We start from the raw sequence: 16551 nt of genomic DNA, 5'->3' as shown, positions 1-16551 counted from the left end.
AGGAATGTGGCTCTTCAAGGGTGTAATTGGCATTACATGCACCCCACCCACTCGACTTTGATCACCTCTTCCAGCTTGTCTGGCCCTTCTGGGATCAGATTAGGAAGCACTGGTACAAGTGTGTCTTTCATCCCAGAACAAGTGCTTTGCTTTCTCTCTCTGGCTGTGGCATGGATGCTGTAGAACATTAAAAGTTTCTTTTTCTTTGAAACCCAAATGTTCAGTTTTGATGGCTGTTGTTCTTTCTGCTTTTGGTTTGGATAACAGTGGAGTCTTTCAAGGCACTGTGAGTGTCAGAGCACAGCAGTGAGCTGTGAAATGTCACTGATGACCTTCCCATCAGACTTCCATCTCCCCACAGCTGGTAAGCTCAGGTTCTCCTGGTACCTTCATCTCCAAGGAGAAACTGAACTGAAGTAGTTCAGAAAATGTTGTACCTTTCCTGTTTGGGCAGAGATGTCCCACTGTGTGTGCACCCACTTCAGCCATGCTTCATGGCTTCAGGAAAGGCAGCTCTTGCTGTTCCCAGAGTTTGCTGAGGGCCTCTGACAGCTGAACCCCCAGGCTACCCCACATTCTGTCTCTCTCACCAGCTTAGCTCTAGATCCCAGAGAGAATCTGCAAAGGCCAGGAAGAGGAGATTATATGAAAACAATCAAGGGGGCAACTAGGACAGTGATTTTCCTTATTTACCCTCTCTAAGGGCCCTCTACTCTAAGTTTTCCCATCCACTTAGGAAAGCAGGAGAGCTTGATCCCAGCCTTCTGGTCAGGTGTCCTCTTTCTGCAGCTTTTGGAATGAAAGGAAAGCATCCAAGGATATCATAGCAAATGGGCAGCTGCATCTTGCAGTCTGAAGTGGCTGGAGTGAGACACAGCTTCAGCCCATGTCCTGGTGGCTGTCACCCCAGTGCAGCTGCTCCTCTGTGCCCCCTTGTCCCTGCTGTGCTGCCTGGGGGACGTGTGCTGGAGCTCCTGCTGGAACTGAGCATTTCCTCAATTCCAGAGCTATTTATGCCGAGCGCTGCAAAAACCATCCGGAGCTGCTGTCCAGGAAATCCGTGTGGCTGCTCCCCGGCTCTGGGGGGCTGATAAGCCTCCAGAACAAAGCCCTGGGGCTGCCTGCACTGGGAGGGGTAGCAAAGGAAGCCTCTTTGCTTGCATAAAAAGTGGCTCTCCCAGCTGAGCTCCACCTGGATGTCTGACAAAGGACCAAAACAAACAAGCACAAATATGTGCAGTGGCTCCGTACTTCCCATAGGGAGCTCTTTGTAGTTTCTGGTATTGTTCAGAGTGGGTTTTGCAGTGGTGCTTTTGAGCTGTTCCTGAGGAGACCCCATTGGCCCTGCCCTGGGATGGTTCCCGTCTCAATAGGGATGGCACAAGAGGAAGGAAAGTGCAATAGGAAAGGAACACAGAGCACAACTTTTTAGTGCAGTTCACAAGCAAGAATGAATGAGCATAAGGACATGGAGTAAGGGTAAGGGAAGAAGAAGATGGGTTTGCATCAAGCTGTCACCAACTAGCTTTTCCAGCTGGGAAAGAAGCTGTTCTCCCTGTGCAGCTGTCCCTGCTTGGGTGACTTCTGCTGCTCTGAAGCATTTTCTCCTCCATTTTCTCTCGGAAGAGTGTTGGGGAACTGCCCCTCTCCATGTGCCTGCTCATGGCCTCTGATTCTGCAAGGGAGATTTAGCCTAAGGACAGTGGCACAAGTTGTGGTCTGAGCCTGTTTTACATCAACTTCTGTATTTGTGCAACTTTCTGCTCAACAGAGAACAGAAGTAAGTTTTGTTCTTGCCCATTCAGAAGGGAGAGTGCCTTGTTTGCTGGAGCAATGAAAGAAGCTAAAACTGCCTTTCATATATCTCAGGATTCCTAGCAGGCAGCTGCATTCACACCATGTGTAAGATTTATTATTTCTGCACAGGCTTTGAAACCCACAGGCTTACAGTTAAACCACAAGTGGTTTTGTCAGTTTTCAGCACTGTCAGCATTCTCAGGGGCCTCTGGGAGTCAACCTGGGGACACCGGGCAAATTCTGGATTAATTTGTGTCAGACACCTCCTTGTGCTGAACAGATCTTACACTTATAGTGTAATTCCTATGTGTGATACAGAACTCAAAGCCATTCTTAATAACTGGAGTCTGCAGAGCAAACTATTCTTCCACAAGCTGTTCTAGAAAATTAGTAAGAATCTGTCATTGACAACCTTAAGTGTGAATTCTTTAAAAGAATTTAGGGATATCTGAACAAGGAGTTACTGATATTTAGGTAAAGCTAGTCTGGAGCAGAACAGACTAAATAACTTCTTAAAATCCTTTATTCCCATTAAAAAGTCAGTGATGAAAACACAGGAATTCCTGTCTGTTCCAGCAGTGCCCATCCTCAAAATGCTCACTCCAGGTCACCTTGAACAAAACACCCTTGTACAGTTACATAGCTCTAAGCACCAAAGATCATATTTGTTATGCTATGGCATCATCTGTTTGATGTCCCTGCATGGTTTCCTGCAAAGTCCTTCTAGTCAGTATTTCCAACACTCCATGTGAGATATTTTTATTAGTTTTTTAAAATTTTGATTTTTTCAACATAAGAACTTCTGTACTTAAATCTATTCAAGCACCATGAAAGTTCTCCTTTAAACTTCCCAACTCGTGTCCTCTCCAGAATACGTGAGTCTGTAATGTAATCTAACCTTAAATCTCTGAAATCAGCCTGATAAAATCACCCCAGCAGTTCTTTGCTTCATTTTAACAACCTGAGTAATGCAGTGTGTTTGCCCAGGCATATAAAAGCCAGCCAAGAAAGAGTGGAGTCAAACCCAGGGATGTTTGCCTCATTAGAGAGGTTTTTCCTAAGGCACAGTTTGTGTCTTTTCCTTTGTGTTCCTCTGTCAAAACTTCAGCCTCACCTGGGCTTGGACTCCAGGCTGTTGCTTTGATGGTTCCACGTGTCTTCCTTGCCATGCAATCCATAAATCATTTTCTTGACTGCACCTATAGAGATGCTGCTTGCCTGGTTGATTCAAGGCAGCTGTTGAGGCCAAAGAGGAGCAAATTGTAGTCCTCTAAAGGGTTTTCTCCTATTCCTCTGCCTACAGACCTTTTGCTTTTATAGAAAAATGTGTCTCCAAGTATTCCTTGTGTTTCTGAAGTTACTAAATTGGTGCCAGAGAGCTTGCTGTGGTAACTTACTGCAGATCAGGAAAAGTGGTGTCATAATCCAGTTGTCATCAACATGTGATTTATGGTCTTCTGGAGTATCATGAGTCTCTGGAGATCTCCACTAACATGGATTTATTTAGCTTTTGCCAGCATGTGCTGAGCTCATCTTATAAATTGCCACCCTTTAAAATAATTTCCAACTCTCAATCCATATTTATCTTATTACAAATGGCAGCAATATTTCACTTTAAACCCCTGCACAGTGCAATAGGAATAAGCCTAGCACAATGAGCAGTAAATAAAAATTGTCTTCTTTACTCTGTCTCTTCCTTGTTAATTGCCTCATAAATAATGAAAGGATGGAAGGACAGGGATAACTACTTCAAATTAAGCATTTTTAAAAACTTGCCCAGAGGTACCTTGGGAATCAGCCCCATTCCATTTGAAGGACCCACCACAACCTTTGGGACTGCCAGCATGACTCATCCTTCAAGGGGCAAACAGGGGTGAATCAAATTAGGGCTTCTGGATTAACCTTTCCTTCTCTTCTGGCTGCTCTTAAACACTCTGAAAAATATGTTCCAAGTGCTTCCATAAAGCTTCTGTGTGCAGAACCACCCATGGATGCTGCACATAGGTAAACACAGCCTTGGGAAGGTTCTGTGGCCCAGCTCAGCTTTGTGCAGGACAAGGAGGTGCTGAAGGTGTTTTACCAAGAGCATTCCAGCAGGTGCACCCTGCAAGGGCCACACAACTTCATCTTACTGTGCAATTTGCAGTTTTCTTGTGTGTTTTGGCAAACAGCCTGAACTCTCCTGTGGGCTTAAAATGAGAGGGCCAAATTCTGTCCATAGCATGTTGTGAAACCCTGCTGACTTCAGAATGTTCTGTGTGTATTTAACAGGTCACAAAAACAAGGAGATGTGGAACTTCAGTGAGCCCATTAAATAACACACTCCAAAATGTCCTTTGAAAGGCAGCAAAGGACACACACCACAAACTTCCCAGCACCTGTAGTCCAAAGAGGCTCCAGAACCCAACAGTGACAGTTTTCATGAAATGCCTATTTCATTTCCTTTCTCTGTTGTTTTTTTTCTGACCAGACATAGGAAGAACCGTGAAGCAGCCAGTGAACTTTTGATGAGACTGAAAGATAACAGGGATCTCCAAAAGTTTCTTCAGGATTGCCAAGAGGTAAATCATGGCCTTTCACTTTTATTGCTGAAAGCTGCATCCTGCAGAAGAGCATTCTCACTCCATATTTTATGAGGGCTGGAATGCTCAGTCATCCAGCAGTATTTAGTGTGGAGTAAACATAAAAAAACCTCTGACCATACCACTGCAAAAAATAATGTTTGTTTTTTCTTTTCTCATGAACCAGATTTTCTTTTGTCGTATAAGCTATAAAGACATAGAAAACTGTCAAAAGCAGTGAAGATTTTCTGCTGTGATAGAAATTATAAACATGTGGAATGCAGTGGGATTAGCAGTGTACTTACTAAGAGTTTTGTCTGCAGCTGTACAGATGGATGTGGCCTGATGCAGGCGATTTCAAGTGATTTCTAGCAAACATTAGTCAGAAGAATAGGAGGTTAAGAATAAAAAAGGAGCAAGATTAAGCTGTGTCATTTATGTGTGATTTACCTGATAGTTTACATGTGTTTAAAACTGTTAAGTATTATAACATTTGAAAAAAGAAATTATTTCCAGATTTTCTAATCACTTACATGGACTGTTTAAACTGAAGACAACATTTTAAAGTTTAGAATACTCTTGTTCCTAGCACAAGGAATTAATCAAGTAATTTTCAGGTTATTTCATGGAGTACTGGCAGATAATAAAGAGCTTTGCCTCTGAGGTTTTGATCAGAAACTGGGGAAGTGATATTTGCTGCTTGGTTGCCTGGATTCAATGTTTTCCAGCATTGCATAAGCTGTCCATGAGCTTGCCTTCAATTGCTTCTTCCTTGGTAGTTAAAACATGACAGATTAGCAAAAAATCTGCTGTTATTAGCAGCAGCTTCTTCCTTCCTCTGTGACAGCTCTGGTTCAAAGATCCCCTGGCTCTCAGGGCTCTCCTGGCCTCAGTGGCAGTGTGGGTGTGTTCCCTAGGATCTGGTTATTCCCCCTATATCACTGGAAGAAAAAGGAAAGCATAAAAGCTCTGGTGTTGGCTGCCTGAATGCTTTTCCTCTCCCTTGTTTCTCTCCAGCCACTAAAACAAGGATGTCTCGACTGCACAGTTCAAAGACAAACTTACAATTATCCAAATGTCAGGGATTTCTCCAATTCTCTTTGAGAGGAATTAACTTTGGTGATAATTGAAGGGCTGTTTCCTGAGAAAACTTAAAATTTACATCAGTGTGGGACCTGCTGACACCTCCTTTGGGCTGGAGGGTTTGAGGTGAAGCAACACTGTCCTGTGGGGTGGAAGGGAGCCAAGGCAACACCTCCCCCTTGGCTTTTTCCTTAGCACTGCCTGTGAAGCTGGGAATTGTTAGGGAGCAGCTTTAAGCCAGTCCCCATTTCAGCCAGCAATGATCCCTTGGCCTGCTGCTGCCTTAGGGACAGTTTCTCATCTGTCTGTAACCTGAGGAAAGGCAGAGTGTTTTCTGCAGCCCCTCCCTTCCCAGGGCAGCCACATTGTCACTGTCACCCCTCACTGAGGTGTTTGAGAGTGTGGCCTCCTGCCCCTCACTCTTCCTGCAGAGCTGGGGAGGAGTGTGGCACTCCAGAGCAGTGGGATGATGCTCCTTACAGCACACCAGCAGTGATTACCCACCCTCTGGGGTCACAGGTGGGGGAAAACAGCAGATCTTGTTGTAGTGAGGAGTCAGAAACACTGTCACAGGTTAGTCCTGGGGTGCTGCTTTTCCAGCTGTTTCTTGCACTCATCAACATGAATGTGTAAAATAAACTTTCCAAGTGAATGAAACAGTGACAGCAGAAAATTCTGACTGGAGGAGATGTGATAAATGTTGCCATTTAGTTTTCTTTGACTTCCTGCTCTTTCTCAGCTCACCTTCAAGGGAAGAGTTTACAGCTGACCTTCCCTCTGAGTGCTTGGAAGCCCCAGCACTGTCTGGGCTCATTTCTCCAGGGCCCTGGTGAAAGCTCTTGGCAGACTCTGCACTCTGAAGTTTCTGTCCCAGAGTGTGCTGGCAGGATTTGCCATGTGAGCCTCCCTGCAGGATGGGCTGGCAGCTTGGCTCCTGGCACAGTCTGGAAGTGCAGCAGCACTCAGCCTTTCCCCTTGCCTTGCTGCTGCCCCAGGCTCACAAGGATTTGTCTCTGCATTTCCCTTCCTTCCTGCAGGCTTGGCAATGCAGAGTGGCAGCCAAGAGCAGGACCAGGGTCTTGTGTATAGGTGCAAAGGATGGAGGAAGCCTCACCCTCTCCTGGCCTTAACAACTTCTGGAGAAATAAATACTCCAACTGTGCTTTTGAGGCAATTTAGGGAACTGTATTATTTTCTGAAAATCTACTTTTACGCTCAAGGTACTGATTTTTAGTGCCTGTAGTGGTTTCAAAACCCAGATTTTAGCAATGAGTCCTTAAATATTTTATCTGCATTTCTGTGCTCTGAGGGGTTTATCCCAGCAGGCCCTGGCTGTGAACCACATGCTGTCCCTGTCTTGCCTTCCTCCAGCTGGTCACAGGAATGATCCAGCCTCCCCTTGGGAAGCACTTCTAAATCCCCAGAAGCCTTAATGCTGTGGCTGAGTAAAAGCAAACAGTGAAAGCCAAGCAGTGCAATTTGCAGAGCAGAGCAGCTGTCTCCTCCCCAGAAAGGCAAGAGTAAAATCACTAATTCTGGGTTATATCTTAATCTCCATGTAAACTTTGACTGTTCAGCAGCACAGTAGCCTGTTCTAATGCAACCTTGTACCTACAGAGCTCTTCACTAACATGAGCAATTTTCTGGTTAGACTTGAATGGAAGATCCAATGAGGAGTTTCTCTGATTGCTCTGATACGTTTTCCCTTCTTGGGGAGATTTAAGGAACAATTGAAGTTTTAAGGGGCAGTTGAAAAGAGGCTCATGAGTGATAAATGGAATTTTTTGCCCTGTGTCCTGAGAACTTATCAAAGGCCTCTGTTCCTCTCCTTTTTGGGCTGCTTGCTCACCCGAGTGCTGTTCTAGAAACCAAGCTGAGATTTGTTTTGACATTTTCCGCTCTAAATATGCAGAAAATGGACCTTTTCAAATTCTGTAAACATTCCTGTGAATGTGGTTTTTATCCACACCTCAGGGATAGATGAGGCAGTCAGACTCACCCTGGGAGGAAATGCAATGTTGGCTGCTAGGATCATTTTCACATTCCATTTGCACTTGGCAAATCAACTGTCTCTTAAAGTATTGGTTTTCTCTAGTGGTGATATGGAAATTGTCCCCAGTGCCTTTGTACTTGCTGAAAATCAGACAGAAAACAATCTTGGATTTTATATAATGGGAAAAGGAAAGTCTCCAGTACCAAAACACTCCTGGAGATTGGATAAATAAACAAATTACTTATGTAAACCTATACAGTGAAAAGATTGAGGGGAAAAGGTACAAATGTGCTGTGAATTAATGGTACAAAACCATCTGTAAGAACCTCCACAAAACCATCTGACCAATAAGTAGTACACATGTCCCTGTTTCTCTTGCTATTGAACCTGTGTGTTTGATTCTGTTTATCACAGAGGTGATTCCTATCTGCTTGAATCAAGGGTTATTTATGTATTGGAGATGGATGTTAGAATTGAATTGTTAAAGAGGCAGGTCCTTGGCTGAACCCTGAGTAAATCCCTGAGTAACAGCAGTCTCTGAATTCACACAACTCTTCTGTAGAGGCATCTCTTTATCCTTGATCTGGAGGCATTTTGCAGTATTTCACACCAGGAATGTTTCCTCACACCCCCATGTGTTTTCCTTCCCAGCTCTCCCTCTGGATCAATGAAAAGATGCTCACAGCCCAGGATATGTCCTATGATGAGGCAAGGAACCTGCACAGCAAGTGGCTGAAGCATCAGGCATTCATGGCAGAGCTTGCATCCAACAAAGAGTGGCTGGAGAAGATTGAAAAGGTAGGTAAAGTACATCCAAAAAATGCCCTTATCTTTGTCCAGGGTGGTTGTGCACAGAGATGAGATCTGTTCCTTTGCAGAACTGGTCCTTAAATCACCCTACAGCTGAGATTTCTGGTGCATTGTGTCTCCATCCAACCCATTTTATTCTTCATTGATGTTAAAAGTCTTTTATCCAAGACATTCACTCAGACATTGGCTAAGGTGCCAGTTTAGTTTTGTCTAGTTTTCCTATCTGCCAGAAGGAAGGCAGAGCCTAAATTTCATACCCAAAGGATAAGTGGGGCAAGTGTTGGGATTTGAGCCAATGAAGTAGAAGCACTTCCCGGGAAATAACAGAATATAGAGAATAACCGAGTTTATTCTTCTGTGCTGCTAAGCTGGCTTCCATTCATTCAGAACTATAGCCAAGCTGCCTTTCCCCATGCAAAATTAGGGCATGAGGTAAAGAACATCCAGTTTTGTGATTAATTAAGATTCACAGCTCTGTATCAAGTTATTTGAAGCCTTAATATGCTGTGATGAGCTGTACTTCTCCCCCCCATTTCTCCTGTGCAGCTCTGGAGCACTGAGGAGTCTCCTCTTTAGCTCTGACAGTGGGTTTCTGTTCGGTGTAAGTTAGCTTAATTGCTCATTTCCTCTCCCACTTTGGCACTCCATATCCCATTAGAGGCTTTTCTGTGATCTACAAATAGCAATACCCTTTAATGGTGTAATTAGAAGGCTGCTCTTGGTACTGGAAGTTCCTTTTTAGTGATGCTAATACATCCTTCTCCTTTGCCTCTGAAAAATCAGATTGCAGCAAAGGACCAGGGTTGTGTACAGAGTTGTGACAGTCCCTGCATTAACATTCACATGGAATGTGCTGGGTTGGGGGCAGCATTCCCATCTGCACCCAGCTGAACAGATAGATAGGGATAATTAGAATAAAGACAATATTTCCCAAACTCTCCCAGCACTATGCTGTGTGTTCATGGTTCTCTGGTGATGTGGCCCCCAGGAGCTGGGGCCTCAGAAAATGCAGTGTGTGCAGCTCTGGCTCCCTGCTCCATCCTGCCTGAGCCATGGCCCCAGGAGCTCCCTTTGGGGAACATGTGCAATGGAGAAGAGAAAGGAGGCATTGCTTGACCTTCCCATTGCTAAAAATCCCTCTTCCAGGCAGCAGAGGGACCTGGGAGCTGATATTCTGGAAGGAGTCACTGGATAATTGGAGATAGAAAATGAGTGGTTGATGCTGCCAGCAGATGAGAAATCCTGAGTGCTTATTAATCAGGATAATTGCCCTAACGGGCTGTGAGTGCTCCCAAGGAGGTACCATTTGGTTGCTCTTTGCTTTGCAGGAGGGAATGCAGCTCATTGCAGAGAAACCAGAGACTGAGGCCGTGGTGAAGGAGAAGCTGACAGGTCTCCACCAAATGTGGGACGAGCTTGAATCCACCACCCAGACCAAGGCTCAGCGTCTCTTCGATGCAAACAAGGCAGAGCTTTTTACCCAGAGCTGTGCAGACCTGGATAAGTGGCTGAATGGTTTGGAGAGCCAAATCCAGTCGGATGACTACGGAAAAGATCTCACCAGTGTCAACATCCTGTTGAAGAAGCAGCAGGTAAACAGAGCATTGGGTGCAGCAGGCAGGCAGCAGATACCTGCACTTAAAGGAAGGGGCAGGGCAGGCTTTCAGTTTAGAAAATAAAGAACTGCTTTTCTTTCTTCCTATTCTTTCATGTATCTTTAAGAAGAAAAAGAAATTAATCCAGCAACAAATGGTTATTAACAATAGTTATAGTTACGGACAATAGTTATTAACATGGTAAAGCCTCACTGACCAGCATCTGTTCTCCCTTCTGACGAAGCTGTTGATATGCCCTAGTTGTATGAACAGCTTTCATCCTGGTTTTCAGGACCCTTTTGCCATGTTTCTGTTTAGATGCTGGAGAATCAAATGGATGTCCGTAAGAAGGAGATAGAGGAGCTGCAAAGCCAGGCAAGGGCTTTGAGCCAAGAGGGCAAGAGCACAGATGAAGTCGATGGCAAACGCCTTACTGTAGAAAAGAAATTCTTGGAGCTGCTGGAGCCTTTGAATGAGAGGAAGGCCAACCTGCTGGCCTCCAAAGAGATCCACCAGTTCAACCGGGATGTGGAAGATGAAATTGTGAGTATCAAAGAAATCCTGTTCCCCAGCCAGGAGGAAAATGTTGGAATACGGCTGCTTTCTGCAGATTGTGTGTTCCAGCCTCTCTCTGCTGTCCCAAGTATATCTGGGGTTGTTTGAAATCCTGTGTACTCTCTCTTTCAGTTGTGGGTCGGAGAGAGGATGCCCATAGCTACATCTACTGATCATGGACACAACCTCCAGACTGTGCAGCTACTAATAAAGAAAAATCAGGTAAGTAGGTGCTGTTACATCTCCATACCTGCTATTTCTCCTTAGTGCTGACTAATTTTGGAAGGAAATGTTTGGGGTAAAACAATGGGCGCTGTGGCATGACCACAGGGGTTGGCACAGCCCCAAGTTGCCCACATGAGCTGATGGTGGGAGTTTTGCTGCCCCTCTGGAGTTAAGACCCCTGGCTTGAATTTTCTTTTCATTTTTGCATTGTCTCATCAGTCAATTTTCTCCCATGTAGACCCTTCAGAAAGAAATCCAGGGCCACCAGCCTCGTATCGATGACATTTTTGAGAGGAGTCAGAACATCATCACGGAGAGCAGCCCCAATGCTGAAGTCATCCAGCAGAGACTTGCAGACTTGAAGCAGCTGTGGAACCTCCTCATCGAGGAGACGGAGAAGCGCCACAAGCGCCTGGAGGAGTCTCACAGGGCTCAGCAGTATTACTTTGATGCAGCTGAGGCTGAGGCCTGGATGAGTGAGCAGGAGCTCTACATGATGTCAGAAGAGAAAGCCAAGGTGAGCAGCTCCACAGTGACACTACTTTGGCCTTAATTGCTTTGCTGAAGAGAGGCAGGTGACATAATTTGGTGTGGTGCTATGGAACGGTGACATAAACAAATGTAACTTCCTGGTGAAGCCTCAAGTGATCGTGGCTTCTGCCTGTTCTGACATCTTTGATTGTGTGCAGGATAGGCTGTGCTGTATGGAGCCAGGGAAGCATCCTCACACTGCAGAGGGCAGTGCCTGCCTTCACTACAAGGCCAGGACTGCCAATGTGGTCCAGTTAGGTCCAGTTTTCTGTTAGTTTTGAGTGACAGCACAATGCACCGGCTGTGAAACAGGACCTGGTGGTCAGTCAGCCACCACTGTCACCACCTTGACTCCCAGTGACCATCAGCTTTGACTCCCAGCTTTGCACCATACCAAAGAGAACGTAAACTCCTGTTTTCCAAGGAGGTCTTAGCGCTGGAGCTTGTTTGTTATCAACATAAATGCACCATGTTTCCTGCCCTGGTAAAATAAAGCTCAGCTTTGTATCAGGAGAACCCATTCCACAGGTGTTCAGTCTCCCATTAAAAATGGCTTGTTTTCTTTTTATCTATTGCAAATAGCTCACTATGCAAAATATTGTATTGTAAAGATTTATTGACAGTATCAGTTAACACTGAGAGTGGGAGGCTGATATTCTTAGCTATAACAGTGCATAAAAAGTTTCAATTGGAACTTCTCCAGACACTTTGATGGAGAACCCATTGGCAAGGACTGTGTAGGATTTCTTTTCTTTGCCCCATGCTGCTGTTGAGATGCCTGACAAGTGGTGTGTCTTAATCTGTTCCATGTTTCTGATCCCTGCACCAGTGTTGTGGAAACACATAAAAAGCTTTATAGAAGAGGAAACTCAACACACTCAGTGCCCAGTTGATGTAATTTTGTTCTGCACCCCAGAGGGATTGATGCATTATCTCTCTCACTCATTATTTTGCTTTCTGGGGGTACTATTTGCTGTGACATCAATTGTACTATACCATTGGCAGGAGGACTTGTCTTCAAGCTGTACCTGGGAGCAGCTCCTTATAATTCTTCTTGTCATTTTCTGTCACCCTTACAGGATGAACAGAGTGCAGTGTCCATGCTGAAGAAACACCAGATTTTGGAACAAGCTGTAGAAGATTATGCTGAAACTGTGCACCAGCTTTCAAAGACCAGCAGAACTTTGGTGGCAGATAATCATCCAGAAAGGTATTAACTGCCATTTTTAACTGGATCATGAGCTCTTTTAGGAATTCAGTCCCTTTGGCTGGTTCTGACACACAAAGACGACCACAGAGAGTAAGTAGCTCAGAGGCACATACAGAGGGAGTTTAGCCTCACTCAATTCAAGGTGTCAGTTGGACCACCCTGATTTGGCCAGAGACAGGGTCAGTATGTGCAGCTGCTGATTTCTGGTGGTTCTGGACACCTGGAATACCTGTCCCCTGTGCAGGCTGCAGTGTCAGGTCTTGGCAGCATCTGAACATCACTGAGGCAGAGCAAGGTCCAAGGTCCAGATCTGCTCTTCCAACCAACTTTAATGTCCAGCCGAGAAGGTCACTGTCATTAATCCTTCTGCAGAGCTCCCCAAGATCTGCCTCTTCTCTTTGAGATTCCAGCAGAATCAGAGCCTGGAATCAGATGCTTTATACATGGGCACATTAACATCTTACTTTTGGTAAATTTATCTCACTTTCCATAAATTGCTTTCCCTGAGGGAGAACTCAGGAAGCTTAAGAACCATTTTGCTGTAAGAGCTGCAGCTCAGCAGATAGAATTCTCCAGTGGCTTCAGCTCCAAAGCTGATTCCACACTGAGGCTGATGTATTTAACTGTTCAGCCTGCACAGGCTGGAAGGTGGCACTGGCCTAGGCCAGACACACTCTGCCTCTGGTGGAAGGTTGTTATTTAACTCTAAAGCACTCTCTTGTGGTCATGATTGCTTCTGATGACAGCAGATTTCCTGGCTGAGCTGCCTGAGTACTGGAATAACATCATCAGCTTCACAAGGCAGATGGAAGGCACTTTGACAGCACTGTATGGCTCAGACAAAATAGAGGCAAAAGATACAGCAAGTAGAAATATTCATCCCTTGTGCAAATGCTGAGCTTTAAGGGGTGAGAAACCCATGAGTGCTGCTGAACTCTGAAGCAGAGTTTAACTGAGAAGGAACTGCTCCCTGCCTCAGCAGCTCAGATCCTGCCTGTAGCTTTGGGAGAAGACGCTGGTGTGATGGAGAGCGGGATTCCAGCTCCCCTCTCTAAAGCCAGGGTTTTTCAGTGCAGGACAGACAAGCTTCCCAGCTATTGCTGTCACCTCTGCTAGCAGAGGATTGGTCCAGCACATCCAAGTCAAATTCCTGCCTGCAGCAGACGTGCATTCTGTGGATTAAATACCCCGAGGGACTTTTATTCCTTGCAGTTTTCCCCACTGGGTTTTGCTTGCAAGGGCAATGCAGACTCAGTGCTGTTTGCTTTTCCAGCGAGCGCATCAGCATGCGCCAGTCCAAGGTGGACAAGCTCTACGCGGGCCTGAAGGACCTGGCTGAGGAGAGGAGGGGCAAGCTGGACGAGAGGCACCGGCTGTTCCAGCTCAACCGCGAGGTGGATGACCTGGAGCAGTGGATTGCTGAGAGGGAGGTGGTGGCAGGGTCCCACGAGCTGGGCCAGGACTACGAGCACGTCACGGTGAGTCCTTGGAGGGCCTCTCTGGTGCCACTCACAGTGGGTGGCTTGGCTCTCTCAGCTCTCCCTGTAGCCACAGCGCTGCATGAGGCTCTTTCTGTGCCTTGCAGATGCTGCAGGAGCGGTTCCGGGAGTTCGCCCGGGACACCGGGAACATCGGGCAGGAGCGGGTGGACACCGTCAACCACATGGCCGACGAACTCATCAACTCCGGCCACTCGGACGCCGCCACCATCGCCGAGTGGAAGGACGGACTCAACGAGGCCTGGGCGGATCTCCTGGAGCTCATCGACACGAGAACACAAATCCTCGCGGCCTCTTACGAACTGCACAAATTTTACCACGATGCCAAGGAGATCTTAGGACGTATCCAAGACAAACATAAGAAACTGCCCGAGGAGCTTGGTAGAGACCAAAACACAGTGGAAACACTACAGAGAATGCACACAACGTTTGAGCACGATATCCAGGCCCTGGGCACCCAGGTGTGTGGCAGGTGAACTGTGGGTGTGGGAACCTGAGCTGCAGAGTTTGCTGCTGCCCTTGGCCCCTCTGTGGCTGGCAGACAGAGCGCTGCCAGCTGCTTCCCACATGTAGTGCTGTGGGAATAACCTCACCTGCATCCTTTCCTTATCTGTCTGGTTGCTGCTCTGTCATTGCATTCAGTTGATATCTAAAGTAGCAATCTGTAAGTACACGGGCTTCTGAACATGTTGGCAGTTGTTGGATGTTATTCTGTTTCCTATCCTTGGTTGAAGAAGAAATGAAAAAGGCAGAGAGCTTCTGTATTGATTTAAAGTACAAAATAGGAAGGAATATATAAGCCTGGTTGGCTTTTTGAGGTTTGGTTTTATTTTGGTTGGTTAGTTTAGGTTCTTTTGTTTTAAAAAATGCCAAAAAGCCCCAATCAAACCCTTTGTGCCAGACACTGTTTATTTTTCCTTTCTGAGAGGCAAAGATTTACACAGAGGCTTTCTGTCTTGGTTATCAACCTGGGCATTCTGAATTAAATATGGCCTTTTTTGGTGTGTCCTGAGAGCAAAAGAGATTTCAAATCTATAGTTCTGGCTAAGATTTTTAAAAGCATCCAAACCTGGTCCAATTCTGAATCTTTTGAAGCTAAGGTGTGCCAATGTGAAGGTGGCAGCTGCTCATACAGCACAGGGGGGGATTCTAAATCAAAATACAACATTCAGCTGCCACAAGGAGAATTTGTGAAGGGAACAAGTTGCTTAAGGAATGGAGGAATTACAACTGACTGTATTTATCCCGGTAGGTCAGGAAAGAGCTTTAATGGCCCAGCTTCCAGCCAATTCTCTTTTATGTTGCAATTTACACTAAAACAAAGGAGATAGAGCAAGCATTTGATTTTGCAGGTGTTTTACTTTCAGAAGCTGTAGATTTTATACAGAAAATGGGAGACATTCACAAAACATCAATCCCAGTCTCTCAAAAAGGTAATTATAATCAAGACCTAAGTGAAGGAATATGTAATCACAGCACAGAGCTGTGGGGAAGGCACTTAGGATAATTTCTGGGTGAAACAGCCAGAGCACCAAGGTGGATCGTTTTGAGAGAGTCATGGTCTCTGTGCCTGTAGGTAGAAGGCTGTTGATTTGATGTTAAAAAAAATTAATTATTAGAAAAAAGCTAGTGGAATGTTTTCTGGCTTGCAAAATATGGACAACAGTCAGGAATTACCATTTGCAATCCCAAGACAGTGTTTGAAAGGAAAAGACTTCTAATAGTGGAAGGTTCTTAACATTTCCACATTTTCTTCTCTTTGAAGTCATTATCTACGTTTTTGAAAAATAACCTCTGTCAGCTTCAGTAGTGGTTAGGACACCGAGTTCCCAGGTGTTTTTGTCCCTTGTATGAGAGGAAGGGAATTAGATGATGAAAATGGTCCCCATTTGCCCTGACATGTAACAGACACTTGCTTTTGGCACTGTGTCTCACAGTGAGTTCAGGCAGTGGCTTTGCTATTTTGGGGGTCCCTTGGCCCTACAGTGATCTCTGAGGGATAATACTGGCTCACTAACAGCACAGACCTTTCTAGTGTGAGCAGACCAAATCCATTTGCAGTGACTTTAGAAAGCCCCTCAGGTGATGAATTAGCAGATAAGTGTCCCTGTAGCCGTGACTCAGGAGTCACAAACCCACCATGGCTTTGTCTCTCCCACCCTGCTGCAGGTGCGACAGCTGCAGGAGGATGCAGCGCGCCTCCAGGCTGCCTACGCCGGGGACAAGGCTGATGACATCCAGAAGAGGGAAAACGAGGTCCTGGAGGCATGGAAGGCACTGCTGGATGCCTGTGAGGGCCGAAGGGTGAGGCTGGTGGACACAGGAGACAAATTCCGCTTCTTCAGCATGGTTCGGGACCTCATGCTCTGGATGGAAGACGTTATCCGGCAGATAGAAGCCCAAGAAAAGCCAAGGTGAGGCAAAGCATCCTTCTCCATCCAAAGATAAGGCTGCAGGTCACCTGAGGAACCTCTGTATCACTGAGAGTGGCTTTCAGAGCCTGCTGCTGCAGCAGTTTGCTCATGTGGGTGGGTGGCTGCTGGAATAATTGCCATGGAAAATTGTACCCAGAGAGATTTGGTCTCACACCGGGGTTATTTGATCTCTGATTCAGGCCAGAATGGTGCTGTTCCTTGGGAAAGGCTTCCTGAACTACAAAGACAATCTAGGAATCAATTTTTTCCATATGGAG

At 45.8% G+C, this 16551-nt stretch overlaps 1 protein-coding gene across 9 annotated transcripts in view; it reads left to right on the top strand.

The window, feature by feature from the left end:
- The window catches only part of SPTBN1 (spectrin beta, non-erythrocytic 1), a 116118-nt gene that overhangs the window by 85941 nt on the left and 13626 nt on the right, over window positions 1-16551 (top strand). For 8 of the 9 annotated variants that reach the window (XM_071450319.1, XM_071450234.1, XM_071450567.1 and 5 more), the window contains 10 exons: window positions 4268-4358; window positions 8086-8232; window positions 9573-9836; window positions 10158-10382; window positions 10527-10616; window positions 10858-11136; window positions 12230-12360; window positions 13634-13838; window positions 13946-14320; window positions 16029-16273. In XM_071450319.1, the coding sequence (XP_071306420.1) occupies window positions 4268-4358; window positions 8086-8232; window positions 9573-9836; window positions 10158-10382; window positions 10527-10616; window positions 10858-11136; window positions 12230-12360; window positions 13634-13838; window positions 13946-14320; window positions 16029-16273 (2052 nt within the window). Of the gene's footprint in view, window positions 1-4267; window positions 4359-8085; window positions 8233-9572; window positions 9837-10157; window positions 10383-10526; window positions 10617-10857; window positions 11137-12229; window positions 12361-13633; window positions 13839-13945; window positions 14321-16028; window positions 16278-16551 lie in introns of those variants that run through there. The other variant, XM_071450766.1, reaches the window with a different exon arrangement.

This window comes from Agelaius tricolor, unplaced genomic scaffold, assembly GCF_023055355.1.
Source record: "Agelaius tricolor isolate 1412-34295 unplaced genomic scaffold, bAgeTri1.0.p SCAF_1, whole genome shotgun sequence".
Classification (NCBI taxonomy): domain Eukaryota; kingdom Metazoa; phylum Chordata; class Aves; order Passeriformes; family Icteridae; genus Agelaius; species Agelaius tricolor.
This window is presented reverse-complemented; position numbering and strand designations above follow the sequence as displayed.